The sequence below is a fragment of the Dromiciops gliroides genome, chromosome 1 (genome assembly GCF_019393635.1).
Source record: "Dromiciops gliroides isolate mDroGli1 chromosome 1, mDroGli1.pri, whole genome shotgun sequence".
NCBI lineage: Eukaryota > Metazoa > Chordata > Mammalia > Microbiotheria > Microbiotheriidae > Dromiciops > Dromiciops gliroides.
Genome location: NC_057861.1, coordinates 673,086,045 through 673,102,774, shown reverse-complemented (window position 1 = coordinate 673,102,774; position 16,730 = coordinate 673,086,045). Strand labels below are relative to the sequence as shown.

At 35.9% G+C, this 16,730-nt stretch overlaps 1 protein-coding gene across 1 annotated transcript in view; it reads left to right on the top strand.

Annotated features, from left to right (window-relative positions):
• Positions 1–16,730, top strand: part of PRKAR2A (protein kinase cAMP-dependent type II regulatory subunit alpha) — a 117,698-nt gene that overhangs the window by 54,803 nt on the left and 46,165 nt on the right. Inside the window, exons 4-5 of the mRNA XM_043964100.1 lie at positions 381–464; positions 5,009–5,115. Coding sequence (XP_043820035.1) covers positions 381–464; positions 5,009–5,115 — 191 coding nt within the window. The remainder of the gene's footprint in view (positions 1–380; positions 465–5,008; positions 5,116–16,730) is intronic.

Below are 16,730 nucleotides of genomic sequence, written 5' to 3'. Positions count from 1 at the left end.
TTCTTACTTTCTGGGGTTTTTTTGGTGGGTCAGTGAGGGTTAAGTGACTTGCTCAGGGTCACACAGCTAGTGTCAAGTGTCTGAGCCCGGATTTGAACTCAAGTCCTTCTGAATCCAGGGCCGGTGCTTTATCTACTGCACCACCTAGCTGCCACCTGCATTCTTTCTTAAGAAAAATAAAATTTGGGGCAGCTAGATGGCTCAGTGGATAGAACCCTGGCCCTGGAGTCAGGAGTACCTGAGTTCAAATGCGGCCTCAGACACTTAACACTTACTGGCTGTGTGACCCTGGGCAAGTCACTTAACCCCAATTGCCTCACCAAAAAAAAAAAGAAAAAGAAAAAGAAAATTCCTTTTTATTGTATTTGTTTACTTTCTAGGTGGTTCATCCCAAGTCTGATGAACAGAGATCCAGACTTCAGGAAGCTTGCAAAGATATCCTTCTCTTCAAAAATCTTGATCAGGTAACAGCAATATTAAAAGCATCTGTTGATAGTACAAATCAATTTATTTGTTATTTATTACATAGGTAGATTTAACTGCCACAGGCAGAACAGTAATTAGAGATTTCAAATGCATTTTACTTAGAACATTTTTCATATTAGCAGCAACCCAGCACAGGAGAATAAGCTCTGGCTTTTTAGTCAGAAAACCTGGCTTAAAACTCCATTTCTGGTGCTTACCTATGTGACCATGGTCAAGCACCTTCATTTCCTGACCTATTAAATGAGGAATTTGTACTAGATGATCTCCATAGTTCTTTCACACAGTCGATTTATCATCTGTAATCGTCTTATGGTTGCTGTATGAAAAAATGTAGAAGTAAATGTTGTTCACAAAATAATAGATTTTTTTTCTTTCAATATTTAATGTGGCGGCAGCTAGGTGGCACAGTGCATAGAGCATCAGCCCTGGAGTCAGGAGGACCTGAGTTCAAATACGGCCTCAGACACTTAACACTTAACTAGCTGTGTGACCCTGGGCAAGTCACTTAACCCCAATTGCCTTACAAAAAAAATATTTAATGTGGACATTGCTTAGTACTACTCTTATACCACCTCTTATGTATTCTCTTCCTATAAATAAGTCAAATTGAATACCATTTGAAAAAGACTTGATTGGTCAAATTTTCAAGTAAATAATCAACTGATATATTAACCAAATAGGGTGTTACATCTTGTTTCTATTCTATACCAGCTAGCAAGTCATCATTTAGTGGAATGTCTAGTCCCTGAAAAGTGGTAGTTCTAAAGGATAGGCTCTTCTTCTGAAGTATGATAATAGAAATATAGCTTCTCTGCTTTTCATCTGAAGACCCCAGGCATGCATCTTCATTTTGTAAACAGAGATGTTTGGGTTCCATCTTTTCTGTAAATCCTAATGCCTTGGTGGTAGGATATTGAAATAATTCCTTTTATAATTTTCTGTAAACTGTAAGCTCCTTTTTTTGTTTGTTTTGTTTTGTTTTGTTTTGAGAGGCAATTGGGGTTAAGTGACTTGCCCAAGGTCACACAGCTAGTAAGTGTTAAGTGTCTGAGGTTGGATTTGAACTCAGGTCCTCCTGAATCCAGGGCCGGTGCTTTATCCACTGCTCCACCTAGCTACCCCTTAAACTGTAAGCTCCTTGAAGAGAAGAACTATGTCTTAATTGGTTTTTAGATCTTCTGCATAGGCAGAATTTGGATTAGTGGGATTAATTTTTGTATTAGCATATGGACTTTAAACTGTTTTAGTCAGTCTTAGAAAAAAAGATTTGAGAGTTTTTCAAGAGGAATAGGTACAGAAGAAATTGGCCTTACTTGTTAGCTACCATTTTGTAAGATGCTTAAAAGGAAAAAGTAGCCATAACAATTTGGAATATCTCATCAGAAGTGTCAAGGAGTATTCAAAAATATACACCTTTAGTTTTCTTTATTAAGAAGTCATGGGGGTTGGCTAGGTGGCACAGTGGATAAAGCACCGGCCCTGGATTCAGGAGTTCCTGAGTTCAAATCCGGCCTCAGACACTTGACACTTACTAGGTGTGTGACCCTGGGCAAGTCACTTAACCCCAATTTCCCCACCAAAAAAAAAAAAAAGTCATGTTAAACATGATATTAGTTAATTTTTCTTTGATTAATGTGCCATATATAATCAGTTTATAATAAAATTTTGTAAAATGAATGAAAAAAAGAAATAAAATGAATGAGAAAACTGATTTTTAGAAAGATTAAGTGACTTACCTATGGTCACACATGTAGTCTTTATACTAGCTCGGATTTGAAGCAAGATGCTCTGACTCCAAATGCAGCACTCTTTCTTCTATATCAAGATGAATTCCAGTAAATCACTGGATACATGAATAAGTGGTTTTCATAACTTTGATTTGTCTCAGAGCTGTCATAAGACTTAGCTCGAGGCCCTATTACTAGGCACCCTCTGGTAGGAGTGGTGAAGCAGAGATACTTCCCTATAATGGGAAATCTTTCAGTTCTTATTATACTTCCATACTCTAGAAAATCTGCTGAGCCAGGGTCAGAAATAATTTATGCATTACCTATAGGGAACACAGTGGAGAAGAGAATCCCTGTTGCAATCCAGACCATTAGATTTGGGGTTCACAGCACTTACTCTGTCTTTGCTCCTGACCATTGAACATAAATAAGACCATATCTCTCTTCTTACATAAGTAAGGGATATTGAACATGATTTGTGAAATTATATTTCATAGCCTTAAAATTAGCAAAGAAGGGGGCAGCTAGGTGCCACAATGGATAAAACACTGGCCCTGGATCCAGAAGAACCTGAGTTCAAATCCGGCCTCAGACATTTGACACTTACTAGCTGTGTGACCTTGGGCAAGTCACTTAACCTTCATTGCCCTGCAAAAAAACCCCAACCAAACAAAAAAGAAAAATTAGCAAAGAAGTAGAAAGTAACAAAGAACTTCCTGGTACATAAAAGTCAGATATGGTAGTTTAGAGTAAAAATTACAAGTAAAAGGCTCTTACTCTTGCCAGATAGTTATGTACCAAAGGCCAAGCAGTGCACATTATGGAAGAACAGACTCTTCTTTTATGTGACATTTAATATCTACTGTTTTCTTTCAAAATCATGGAATAGAAAAATAAGTGTATGCAAAATCAATTAGCATTCAAACTCCCCTCAATTTTGAAAACTGATTTTGCCTTCATGTTTAAAATAATAATTCTGAATTTTCAATAAAAGATTAGTCACTATTTGGATCCTTTTTTAATGCCTGAGTTTAAAAAAGCTTTGATAATAATGACATATGATGATTCGAGTTAGGATTATAGTTATAAATAGTATCTGTGAAGTAACTTCATGTAGTCACCTCCCTACTTGGTTCTAGATACTAACACATTTTTTAAAAAATCCATGAGAAAGCATGTATCTTAAATTTAAAGGTCATTTTTATCATGTAACAAAGATTGTGATACATATGATATCTTAAAGGACTGCTTTCAGTTTGATTTTATGCACCAGTCAAAATGAAAAAAAGACCTTTTAAAATTGTATCATTATCTCCAAGGACATTCATTGTAACAATGTAGTAAGTGAAAATAATCAGACACTTTCACTGGATTACTTCATGAGGCTCCTTATGCCATCTAATGGAATATATTAACTGAAAGCAAGAATTATATAACCTCAATCCATATCTTTAAACTGCAGAGCTCAAATACTATTATTCACTGTATAAATTAGTATACAATGTAATGAGTATTTAATGAATTATACTTATTTCAATGCTGGGTTCTGGCTTTCATGAATTTCAGTTTAATGACACCTCAAAGTACTGAAAAACATCAACAGTAGACAGTTGCAGGTGTCAAAAGAGGCAAGGAATTAGATAAATAAAATGAAAGAAGTTAGGGAGTTAAGTAAATTCAAGAAGTTTGGGATAGGTCATATAAACAGAAGTGATGAGGAATAAACCAGCATCAAATTAGTATTACCAAAACTAATCATAGGCACAATGATGACTTAGTTGATTAAGGCAATTTTAAAAATCATAAAAGAAAGAAATGGCAACCACAAACTTAATAATCATAACTTTTTTGATGGGGGGGTGTGAGGCAATTGGGGTTAAGTGACTTGCCCAGGGTCACACAGCTAGTAAGTGTCAAGTATCTGAAGCCAGATTTGAACTCAGGTTGTCCTGAATCCAGGGCTGGTGCTTTATCCATTGTGCCACCTAGCTGCCCCTCCAATTGTGTTTTAATTTGCTTCAGGACCTACTACTTCTTGCCTAGAACACAAAGAGATTAAGTGAATTGCCCATGGTCACACAGGCACTACTTGTCAGAGGCAGGCTTTGAACCTAGGTCTTCCTGACTCCAAGCTTGGCTCTCTGCCTCTCTTATGTCCCTCTGCCTTTCTAATGATAATACTGCCTCAAAAGTCATTTGTGGGGGCAGCTAAGTGGCACAGTGGATAAAACACTGGCCCTGGATTTAGGAAGTCCTAAGTTCAAATTTGGCCTCAGACACTTGGCACTTACTAGCTGTGTGACCTTGAGCAAGTCACTTAACCCTCATTGCCCTGCAAAAAAACCCAAACAAAACAAACAAACAAAAAGTCATTTGCAGACTCACTTGTAATCTCTGTTGTACAAACATTTCAACATCTGATTTTAGTATACTACCCAATTTCTCTTGGGTAAAAGAAAAGCACATGTTTTAGAATCCAATGGAAAATGGCAACAAGAAAAGGTGGGACTAGCAAAACTATGGTGATATCTCCAGATAGCTCCTGACTTGGTTACAAGTTATTTTTAGTTCTTTCTTTCTTTCTTTCTTTTTTTAGTGAGGCAGTTGGGGTTAAGTGACTTGCCCAGGGTCACACAGCTAGTAAGTGTTAAGTGTCTGAGGCCAGATTTGAACTCAGGTACTCCTGACTCCAGGGCCAGTGCTCTATCCACTACGCCACCTAGCTGCCTCTAGTTCTTTCTTAATCCTTGTTATTGTCAACAAAATGTCTTCTTTGCTCTTTGTTTATGCTGTAGGAGCAGTTGTCTGAGGTCCTTGATGCCATGTTTGAGAGGACTGTGGTGTCTGAAGAACATGTCATTGACCAAGGGGATGATGGTGATAATTTTTATGTCATTGAACGGTAGGAAACTGAACCTTACAGGTTGTATAGTCAATTTGTTGCATAAATTATATAAATAAGATCCCTGATTCAAAGTACTTAGAGTAATGATTACCATCCAGAACCCAAGGGATTCTATTCAGACCAAAAACTTGAGATTATATCCTGGCTTAATTATCCTTGGTTAGTTTTTTGTCTCTCTCATAGTAACCCACTTAGAACCTCAAATCCCCTTTACTTAAATGGAGGAATTAGATAAATTCAAGCCATATACATCTTCTCCCCAAATCTAACTGACGTTAAATAAGACTTCTTTCCTCATTCTCTAGACATGACTCCAAGTTATCTTGAGTTGTTTTCATCATCATCATCATCATCACAAAAAACTCACAATATATTAATGAAACATTGGACCCACCACTCTAAGCAGTCTATAGAAAGATTAATGCTCTCTCATCAAAGCACTTGATAAACAGGTTAAAAACTTACAGATATTCTTTTGGTATAAACAGACATTACTTCACTGAGAAATTGCAGAATACAATAAAAACTATACATCATTTAATTTGCCTAAAGTAACTTAAATTGGTTTACTAGGAAATGGTGGTGATTCAGGAATAGAATCAAAAGATGCTCTGAGCAGTATCTACATGAACTGAGCCAACAATATGTTGACCAAGAAGCATCAAAGAACTAGCTAAGTAATATAAATTTATTTATGAAAGCAGATATGTTTATTTATGAAAGCAGATGGCAATTCAGGGCCAGGTTATTGCCACTAGAGCTTACTGAAGGTTATCCTTTTGGAGTTTAGATTAAATTATCAATGGAAGTTATGCAAGGACATAATAAGTGTTGTGCAACACAGTACTTCAGTCTATAAAATACCCAATAAAAGACATGACCTAGTGACTGGAATTATACATCAGAAGCTCACTATCTTTTCTCAACTGACTGACACATGACAAATTCTTGTACAATAATATAGACCTCAGAATGTCCTAGACAACTCAACCAATAAATAAACTGTACCATACTATTATTTTTTGTTTGTTTGTTTTGCAGGGCAATGAGGGTTAAGTGACTTGCCCAGGGTCACACAGCTAGTAAGTGTCAAGTTTCTGAGGCTGGATTTGAACTCAGGTCCTCCTGAATCCTGGGCAGGTGCTTTATCCACTGCACCACCTAGCTGCCCCACCACACTATTATTTAAAATTGAGCTATTGCCCAAAAATTACCTAGACTTTACATTGGTCCATAAAGCTCAAGAACATTGTTTTTTTTAAGTAGTGTTTTATTTTATTTTTTCCAATTACATGTAAACATAGTTTTTAATGTTCATTTTTGTAAGATTATGAGTTACAAATTTTTCCCCCTTACTCTCTCCCCACCCCTCTCCCCACCTATAGCGAGTAAGCAGTCTGATATAGGTTATACATTACAATCATGTTAAACATTAGTCATGTTTGAGAGATAAATCAGAACAAAAGGAAAAACCCACAAGATTAAAGAAACAAGAACAACAAAAGTAACAGAAATGAAAAAAGTATGCTTCAATTTTCATTTAGACTCCATAGTTCTTTTTCTGCATATGGAGAGCATTTTCCAACATGAGTCTTTTGGAATTGTCTTGTATCATTGTACCACAGAGAAGGGCTAAGTCTATCACAGTTGATCATCACACACTGTTGTTACTGTGTACAGTGTTTTCTTGGTTCTGCTCATTTCACTCAACATCAATTCATGTCTTTCCAGGTTTTTCTGAAATCTTCTTGCTCATCATTTCTTACAGCACAATAGTATTCCATTACATTCATATATCACAACTTGTTTAGCCATTTCCCAATTGATAGGCATTCCCTCAATTTCCAATTCTTTGCCACCAGAAAAAGAGCAGCTATAAATATTGTACATGTGGGTCCTTTTCCCTTTTTTATGATCTCTTTGGGATATAGACCTAGTAGTGGTATTGCTGGGTCAAAGGGTAGGCACAGTTTTATAGCCTTTGGGGCATGGTTCCAAATTACTCTTCAGAATGGTTGGATCAGTTCACAACTGCACCAACAATGCATTAGTGTTCCAATTGTCCCACATCATCTCCATCATTTACCATTTTCCTTTTTTTTGTCATATTAGCCAATTGAACAGGTATGAGGCTGTACCTCAAAGTAGTTTTAATTTGCTTTTCTTTAATCAGAAGTGATTGGGAACGTTTTTTCATATGGCTGTAGATAGCTTTAATTTCTTCATCTGAAAACTACCTGTTCATCTCCTTTGACCATTTCTCAATTGGGGAATGACTTGTATTCTTATAAATTTGGTTTAGTGCTCTATATATTTTAGAAATGAGGCCTTTATCAGAGACACTGGCTGTAAAAATTGTTTCCCAGCTTTCTGTTTTCCTTCTATTCTTGATTGTCTATCTCGTCTTTGGTCATAAATAAGAATATTATAATAGATGTAAGTATTCATAGTCTCCAAGGTACATGGGATGAAAAGCTTTTGGAATGTAAAAACCTAGAAGAAAACAGAGTGATAGAATGAGGCTCATTTCATCACCATCATTTAAGAGAAACCCAAAAGGCTAAGATGTAATAAGTAACAGAGAGAAGAAAACTGACAATTCAACTCAATCAAAAACTATATTAATGAGTATTGAGAAGTAAAGAAATTAGAGAGAATCCTTTAAAGAGAAATCTATATCTAGTCAAAAAGAAGTCCACCACAAAGAAAGGATAAATTGGATCAAATGTAAAACAAAGCTTGTGAACCCTTAATATGAAGAATGACAATTGCTAAAACTCTAGTTTGTCTGCAGAGCTGGAAAGCAGTGGGTTCAATTACTGATTGTAATCAGTAGTTACTGATTTAGAAAAGCTTTACAGAAGCACATGAATTACTAGCAGAGCACTCTACCAGATTCTTCTCTTGATAAAAGCCTGATCTCCCTAAATTTAGGCTAATTATATGTTCATGTACTTTATATAAAGCATTCACAGTTTATATCACTTTAAAATCTATAAATACCTTCAAGAAAATAATATATCAGCTGAAGAGTGAAAAAAATGTTTGCCAAGTTATCCCCATGAAAAACAAGTCACGATCAATTCAGTAATAATTAGAGAGGCCTTCTGAAAGCAACATAACATTTACATCAACTTTACTGATTGTTGAAAAGTCTTTAACTCTGTTCTGCTGTTATGGCTTAGTATTATACTACAAGCATATAAAGGAATAATGAGTACATTAGGTTGATGTCTGCATAGAAAACTATTATTTATTTATTTTATACCACCAGCACAGTAATGTCAAGAATAGTTGATATAAATGTATCATAAGCCAGATGTGGTTTTGCCTAGCTATAAATGCATCATCACTCCTGAGTAGAACTGATTACATCATTCAAATCAAAGAGAGAATTGTACCAAAGCATCTTGTTAGTCATTTGAGGTACATAAATGACATTTATATGGCTTTTACAGAAAGGGACATTGACCCACTACTTCATCTTTTGCATACTTTTCCCAATAGTATAAAAATGTCCCTCCAATAAGCATAAATGTCTTTATGTACACCAAGGAAGAAAAGAACTTAATTGTTTTGAGCTTGAATGTGGAAACCATATTGAACCAAAAGATGAACATGATGCTTGGAAATTTCTTGATCTTCTTCTCCAGGCACTATACAGTGAGCATAGACTATCAAGGATAAGGCTGAGACTATATCAAGAGACTAACTGGCATTCTGAAGTCAAAAGTGTTTTTAATGGGAAGAATACCTTTAGAGCAATTAACACCTATGCAATGCCAGTCAATATTTTTCGGCTTTGTAAAATGGATAATAATAGTTCCTGAAAGTGTCCAAACAGAAATCTGTACTTAATCTTTTTTAACAAATGGTGCTTATCAACCCAAGACAGCTATAGAAAGATTAACAACCAGGGCAGCTAGGTGGCGCAGTGGATAGAACACTGGCCTTGGAGTCGGGAGTACCTGAGTTCAAATCCAGCCTCAGACACTTGACACTTACTAGCTGTGTGACCCTGGGCAAGTCACTTAACCCCAATTGCCTCACTAAAAAAAAATTAAAAAAAAATATAGCACATGCCTAAAGAAATGACCTGGTATCTAGAATAGTACATCAGAAGCTCTCTATTTTCCGTGGTCTAACAGATGACAAATCTAGTACTGCATATACAGACCTCTAAGTACCTTACAGAACTCAACCAGTAAACTTTATTGGAACTGGATTATTATCACAGGTCAGGTTTGCCCAACATTAATGCTGTAACAGTGAGTCACAAAAACTTAACATCTTAAATAAATGTCACTATATCAAACACTAACAATCTCTAAGGTATGTGGAACGTCTTTCAAAAAGATTCTTAGAGGAAATCAAAGTCATGTGAGAAGAACATAAGGTATTATACATGATGCCTGTTGTCATATCTGCTACAAGATTTTTATTAGGGATGGTTCCTGCAGTTCTACAGAAGATAAATGTATATCCACATACTTTTATTCACCTACAAAGAGTTTTTCTGTTATCTTTAATAGTCCATAGAACTACAAAAATAACGAAGCAATTAAATATAAAGACTTATAGCTAGATAGCACCTTGTCCCAGGACCATTTCTATGTGAACTATATATCTCTTTGATGAGATAATAATTCACATTTGTATATAGTGCTTTTGGCTTTGTTAAAACACTTTATATATACTCTCATTCAGGCCTCCTTCTAACTCTGTAAAGCACGCAATGTATTATTTTGCCCATTTTACAAAGAAACAATTTGAGTTTCAGAGGTTAAATGATTTGCCTATCATGACATAGCTAATATGTTTCAGAGATAGTGTCTTTCATCTGATTATTTCCTATAGTTATAGCTCTTGTTTTTCATTCAGTTCATCCCTTTTCCTTTTAAGCCTTTTTAAAAATAACTCATCGTTCTCCCGAGGAAGCTGCTGTGCTCAATGGCATGTCATAAACTGAAGTTGCTAGTTTACAGTTCTTTTACATTACATTTTACAATAGTGCTTGTACAGCTTGCCAAAGATAGGATATGGCTCGCCAGTCTTGACACTGCACTTTCAGTTCCTCCATTTCGAATACAGAAAGGGGAGGGATCCTGAAGAAATCATATGTTAAAACATTCTTTGACACATACTGTGTTATAAACATATCATCAGATGTCCCTTGGGATAGTATATGTAACATTAAAAAGAATTGCTGGCTTAAAAAGACAAAACAAAACAAACAAAAAAAACCCTCATCATTAACTCATAAATCATTCCTACTTCCTTTTATTCCTTATCCATTCAGTCACATTTCTGAGCCTTCAGCTTCCTTAAGGCTGAAACTTCTTACATTTTGAATCCTATTATATCCTTAAAATTACTTGGCTACAGTAGGTAGGGTTATAATTATCTCATACCTAATTAGGAAATAGAATTATTCATCACAAACAGTAACAGTAATTAACTAGCAAGTAGAAGAGATTTTTTATTTTGTTCATGTACATTTCAATTTAAATGTTTGAATTAATTTAATTATATAGTCTCTTAGTATTCTAAGACAGTTTTCCCCATTTTTTAAGTGTAATTTTTCCTAAATAGTAATGGGTTCTAGAGAGTTTTTAGTTAGGAACTCACATATTCTTTCTTATATTTTAATACCTCCTCTATAAGAATTCCCTGTCTGCTCCATCTTCCTTTGCTTTTTTTTCCTCTTTTTTCCCCCCTTTTTCTTTTTACTTAGTTTTCTATTATTCTGTAATCCTTTTGCAAGAGATAGTTTTGTCTCAACAAGACTAAGGATAGAAAGCTAGTCTTAGAGCCTGGACAACCTAAATTCAAGTCCAGTCTCTGATACATACTAGATGTGTGATCCTGGGCGAGTCATTTAATTTCACAGTGCCCTAGGTAACTCCCTTACACTATCAGTTGTAGAGAAGGGACTGACCTGCATTAGTAGAGTTCCCTTTTCTGGAAAGTTTTCTTATCAATAAAATCACATGTTTGGTCACTATTCCTATTCCTTGTATTCTCTGCACCTGCCACAAGTCTGAACACTCAATAAATGTTATAAACATGTTATGTTCTTTTAGATTCTACTTCAAATGATCATTTTGTAAATAAATACCCATTTAATCCTTGTGTACCTTGGTCTTTGTGCTAGACAAATAAACTGTGAGTACTTTGCATGACAAAAACATATTTCCTCTGTTGATAAACATGTTGTCACTTGGAAGAGACTCAGTGCAGAACTTTTCAAATCTGAGTTCTGAATAGCAACAAAGCAAAATTATGAATAATTTTTGGAAAACAAAATCAAAAGACGGGAAGGTACAATATGGAGAAGACGGCACAGAAAGTTTGCAAGATTAATAAATCTATAAGAATTACTCATGAAATTAATGGATACATTAAAAGGTAAACCACTGAGGCATATAAGCTCAACGGTAGCCTCCAGAATATTGAGAGATTGGCAAAATATTAACAGATGTGTTCTAAAAAACTACCCAAGCAAATAGCTACAATTCTTTCTTTGTTTTTTGTAGAAATGGGAACTTTCTGAGAGTCCTTCAAAATACTACCATAAACTTTCTGAGCCATTTTTTACACAGTGCAATATTTCTAGATGCATAATAACATAATAAATGATTTATCTGTCTCTCTGTGTCTATATTTATATCTAATTACATCTTTATATCAGGATTCCAAGCCTACTGTGTTTATATGTACATGTGTGCGCATACACACACAAAGGGATATGTATATATGTACATACCACACATATATGCATATACATATGCATGCATACATGCATGCACGTGCGCACACACACACACACCCTTTAATATATACCATACATACCATACACATACACAGTAGGCCTGGCATTCTGATCCCACACTTGCAAACATGGGAAATTTTTAAATGACCTTAAACACATCAGTGGACACAGGAAGCAGACGTTGTTCTGAGCTTTCATCTAAAGCACAGGTCTGCTTTCTTCCTTGGATTGTTTTCAGATTTATTTGACAAGTACAGAGTGATATTTTTCAAGCATTATCTAAACACTTAGAATTACATTGGTTCTTTGGTTTACTGTTCATGGGATGTAACCTGAGATACTTGATGGAGTTGTTTTTAGAACCCTTAATGACCTAAACACAACTTAAATTATATGAATGAGGCTCTTATAATTTAAACTCCATAGCTTTAAAATGCTTTCACTCCTGTCCTCAATTTATAAACCTTCCTAGGTAAAGGGTAATGTAATAACTGGGATTACAAAGACAAGCCACAGTAATCTTAGAAGAAATAATGATATATTTTCTTACCAAGTAGGAGATGGGAAGGTTTAAGAACAAGGGTTGATTCCTCTTCCAGAGTCTGCTTTAAGTTGCCTTAGTTGTATGGCCCCAGAAAAAATGAGACAGATTGTAACACTGAACAAAATGAATGTCGTTCCTTTTAGTATATTTTTACAAGTACTTCCTGGAAAGTTATTTCACCTCATTTTGTTTGTAGACGGGGATTGTTGCTGTGTTAATTTCATTGCTTTCCATTCAAGCATATACTCAAATTTTAGGACACAGGGTTATATTCTAATTCCCCAGGAGACTAGATTATTTCTAGGCCCTTCTCCATCCTAAACCCACCTTTTACTACCAGGGCATTAGCTCATCCTAGTCCATAAACATCATAAAATGTTAAAGCTGGAAAGAGCATCATCTTCTTACAGGAGAAATCTGAGGACCAGAGAACCAAAGGAACTTGTCTGAGATTGGTTACAGTATCAGAGAATTTCAGAGCCGAGAAGGGACCTTAATGACCTCCTAGTCCAACCTTGACCTGAAAAAAAAAAAAGAAAATCCCTATTGCATACAAACAATCGTTTAGTTTTTACAGGGAGGCCTCTAGTGAGGGGGAAACCCACTACTTTCACTTTTGAATGCCTCTAATCATTTGAAAGTGGTTTTGTTTTTGTTTTTGTTTGCCCTTCCATCAAAACTAATTTTTCTTCTTTGCAACTTTTATCTGTTCTTGCTTTGTCCTCTGGGATCAAACACAACAAATCCCTCTTCCTCTGGAACAACCTTGCAGATATTTAAGTTTTTGGGGGGATTTTTTTTTGGTGAGGCAATGGGGGTTAAGTGACTTGCCCAGGGTCACACAGCTAGTAAGTGTTAAGTGTCTGAGGCTGGATTTGAACTCAGGTCCTCCTGACTTCAGGGCCGATGGTCTATCCACTGTGCCACCTAGCTGCCCCTTTAATTTCATCTTAATAGATTCATCCTAATGTTATAGTCTTTCAGGACCTTTTTGGAATCTAACTCTATCACTGTATGGACCATTTGATTTTAGGCCCATTCGTTCATTCATTTATTCTATTATTATTATTAATTTCCATAAGCATTTTAATCTTTGAATTTTAACAGTCCAAACAAAAGTCAGCTACATAACATAAATATAGGGTATATACATGCAATTTACAGCCACTCACATAGATGCAAGAATAGCAAACCTCACAAGAATGTTTCAGAGTATTTCGACTTTCAGGGAGTCAACTATTTAGGTATGACTGATGGTTCATAACTTAAATTCATATGTGCAGGAGTAAAAACTAAAAAAAAAAATCCAAACACTACACAAACTCATAGTTGATATTAGAACGTTCAGTTCCTGGAAGGATTAGCATAAAAAATGAGTACAGAGTTAAATAACATCAAGGATAAGCAAGAAGGTATGGCTGGGCAGAAAGAAAGTACATTTACCCAAGGGCATTTCATTTTAAAGAGTTTTATACAAAAAGTCTTTTTCCACTTTAAATTCTTTGGAAGTAATGTCTCAGGAAGGTTAAAAGTCATGATAACACCAGAATGGGAAAGGGATGACGTATGCTATCATAAAAGGTATCCCTACGGTACCAACAGAATAGGAGAGGGTCATGTAAACTACTAACAATGCCAAAAGAAGAAAGGAGTAGCTTGACTGGATTAACTTAAAAAGTTAATAATCATAAAATACATAACTTGGTTTTGGTTTGTTTGTTTTTTTTTAAAGTAGTATAAGGCATCCTAGAAACTTTAAAGAAATACTTATACTTCATTTAAAGGTAGATTATACATGATTTTTCTTTGTAATACCCAAACTCTGCTGGTCGTAATATAGTAATGCTGTTTCATATCTTGTATTAGGATTTATAAGGAGACAATGCCTTTAGATAATCCACTGATATATTTTCTATTGTGCTTTCAGGTTATAATTTTGAGGGGGCAGGGCAATATGAGTTAAGTGATTTGCCCAGGGTCACACAGCTAGTACATATCAATTGTCTGAGGTCGGATTTGAACTCAGGTCCTCCTGAATCCAGGGCAGGTGATTTATCTACTGTGCCACCTAGCTGCCCAAGTTATAAATTTTTGAGGTACTACTCTGTAATGTTTGTTCTACAAAGTCTTATCCATAATGAGAAGAAAAGGCTTTGGTGGTACAATTTTTTCATGGATTCATATACCATGATCAAAACTAATAAAACTCAAGTTTGGACAATAAAATTCAAGCATCTGTTTCTGTTTTTGTTTTGTTTTGTTTTGTTTTGCAGGGCAGTGAGGGTTAAGTGACTTGCCTAGGGTTACGCAGCTAGTAAGTGTCAAGTGTCTGAGGTCATATTTGAATTCAGGTCCTCCTGAATCCAGGGCAGGTGCTTTATCCACTGTGCCACCTAGCTGCCTCCCAAGCATCTGTTTCTATGACCCAGCATGTACTAGAATCCTATCCACTGTTCTATTAGAGTACTACAGAATGTTATTTCAGGACTTAATATTTCACCTATGATCACATACATACTAAATTTCTATGAGGATTACAATAAATTGGTACATTCTGAAGAATGCTAATTGGCTGCCTGTATCCCAGAAATCATATATTATGACCTAATTGCAAAGTTATGACAGAATATGAGACATAGTAAAAATAGGGTTCAGCCAATATTATTAAACAGATAGATGGATTGATGGATGAAGCATTTATTAAGCACTTATCATGTGCCAGTCATTGTACTAAGCCCTGGTGATACAAACACAAGAAAACAAGGTAGTCTTTAATATAGAGGAGCTTAGGGGGCAGCTAGGTGGCACAGTGGATAAAGCACTGACCTTGAATTCAGGAGGACCTGAGTTCAAATATGGCCTCAAACACTTGACACTTACCAGCTGTTGGACCCTGGGCAAGTCACTTAACCCTCATTGCCCCATAAAAAAACAAAAACAAAAATATAAAGGAGCTTATATTCTAATCTGGGAAGAAAACACATAAAAAGGAGCTGAAAATTGGGGTGGGGAAAAAATTCCTTCATGGTGGGTGCGTAACCAGTACATATGTAGAACAAACCTATTATGGGATTGTGAGCCCCTTTGTACATATACAGGTAGACCCATCTACCATGTGCTGGTAAGGCAGGCAAGTGGGTGAGCTGGAAATAGAAAATGAGCAATATAGTTGGGCCTTCTCTTCATAAGGCAGTTTCATGCAGGGGGTTTACTAAACATTGAATCATCCTGAAGATAGAACTGTTTCTAAGGAAGGCAGGCAACAGACCTGTGTGGTGGTAGTAGAGTAGGCCAGAGGATGAGCCAGAGGTGGAAAGTACCTACTTAATAAATGTAAAAGGAGGGCACACTACTCCGTGACAGGGAAGTTAAGAAAATTAGATAAGACTCAATTCCTGCCTTCATGAAGCTTATGGCCACAGGAAATTAGTAGTAGTAGAAATGGGTCTCAACTCTAGGCCTCCGACTTCCATTCCAGTAATTCTTAGGTTTTTTTCTTTCCTAAATTTCAACTGATCATTTGGAACCCATCATCCTTTGAGTGTAGTGTGCATATCTTCCTCTTAAATACATCGTATGTCACTATGAAATCTTGCTGAAGTTCTCACCATAGCCTTAGCATTTCCTTTTCAGAAGAGAACAGGATCTTCAGTAAAACTAGAGATATTTCTGTGTACCTACCTCTTCCAAGAACCCAGTTCATATTTTTTAAAATATAAAATTAAGGGGGCGGCTAGGTGGCACAGTGGATAAAGCACCAGCCCTGGATTCAGGAGGACCTGAATTCGAATATGGCCTCAAACACTTGACACTTACTAGCTGTGTGACCCTGGGCAAGTCACTTAACCCCCATTACCTGGCCAAAAAAAAAAATAAAAACAAAAAAATTAAATTAGTCCCTAGGGAGTCCCACTATTTCTATGATATGCAGAGAAGTTTCTGATTATTCTTCCTTTTTTTTTTCCTGTCTCTAAACTAGTTCTCTGTTTATATTAAAACAGTCCTGTGGTTACTTCATTAAAAAAACACATCTGGTACATATCATTGTCCAAGTCTGTTTGAAAGCCTAAATTGCATAGTTTCCTCATTTCTCCTTATCTGACTGTATAGTTTATTCCCTTTAAAATCTTTAGTGAATTAGTAAAACAATTTCTCTTTATAAAGCTCCTTTCTCCAGAAGGTTATGCTTGAATAAGTTTTCATTGGTGATTATGCCACCTTTCATTATGAGTTCAACCAGTTTGACTTGTGAGTCCCCATTAAACCTCTCTCTCCACCATTTTAGAACCTGCAATG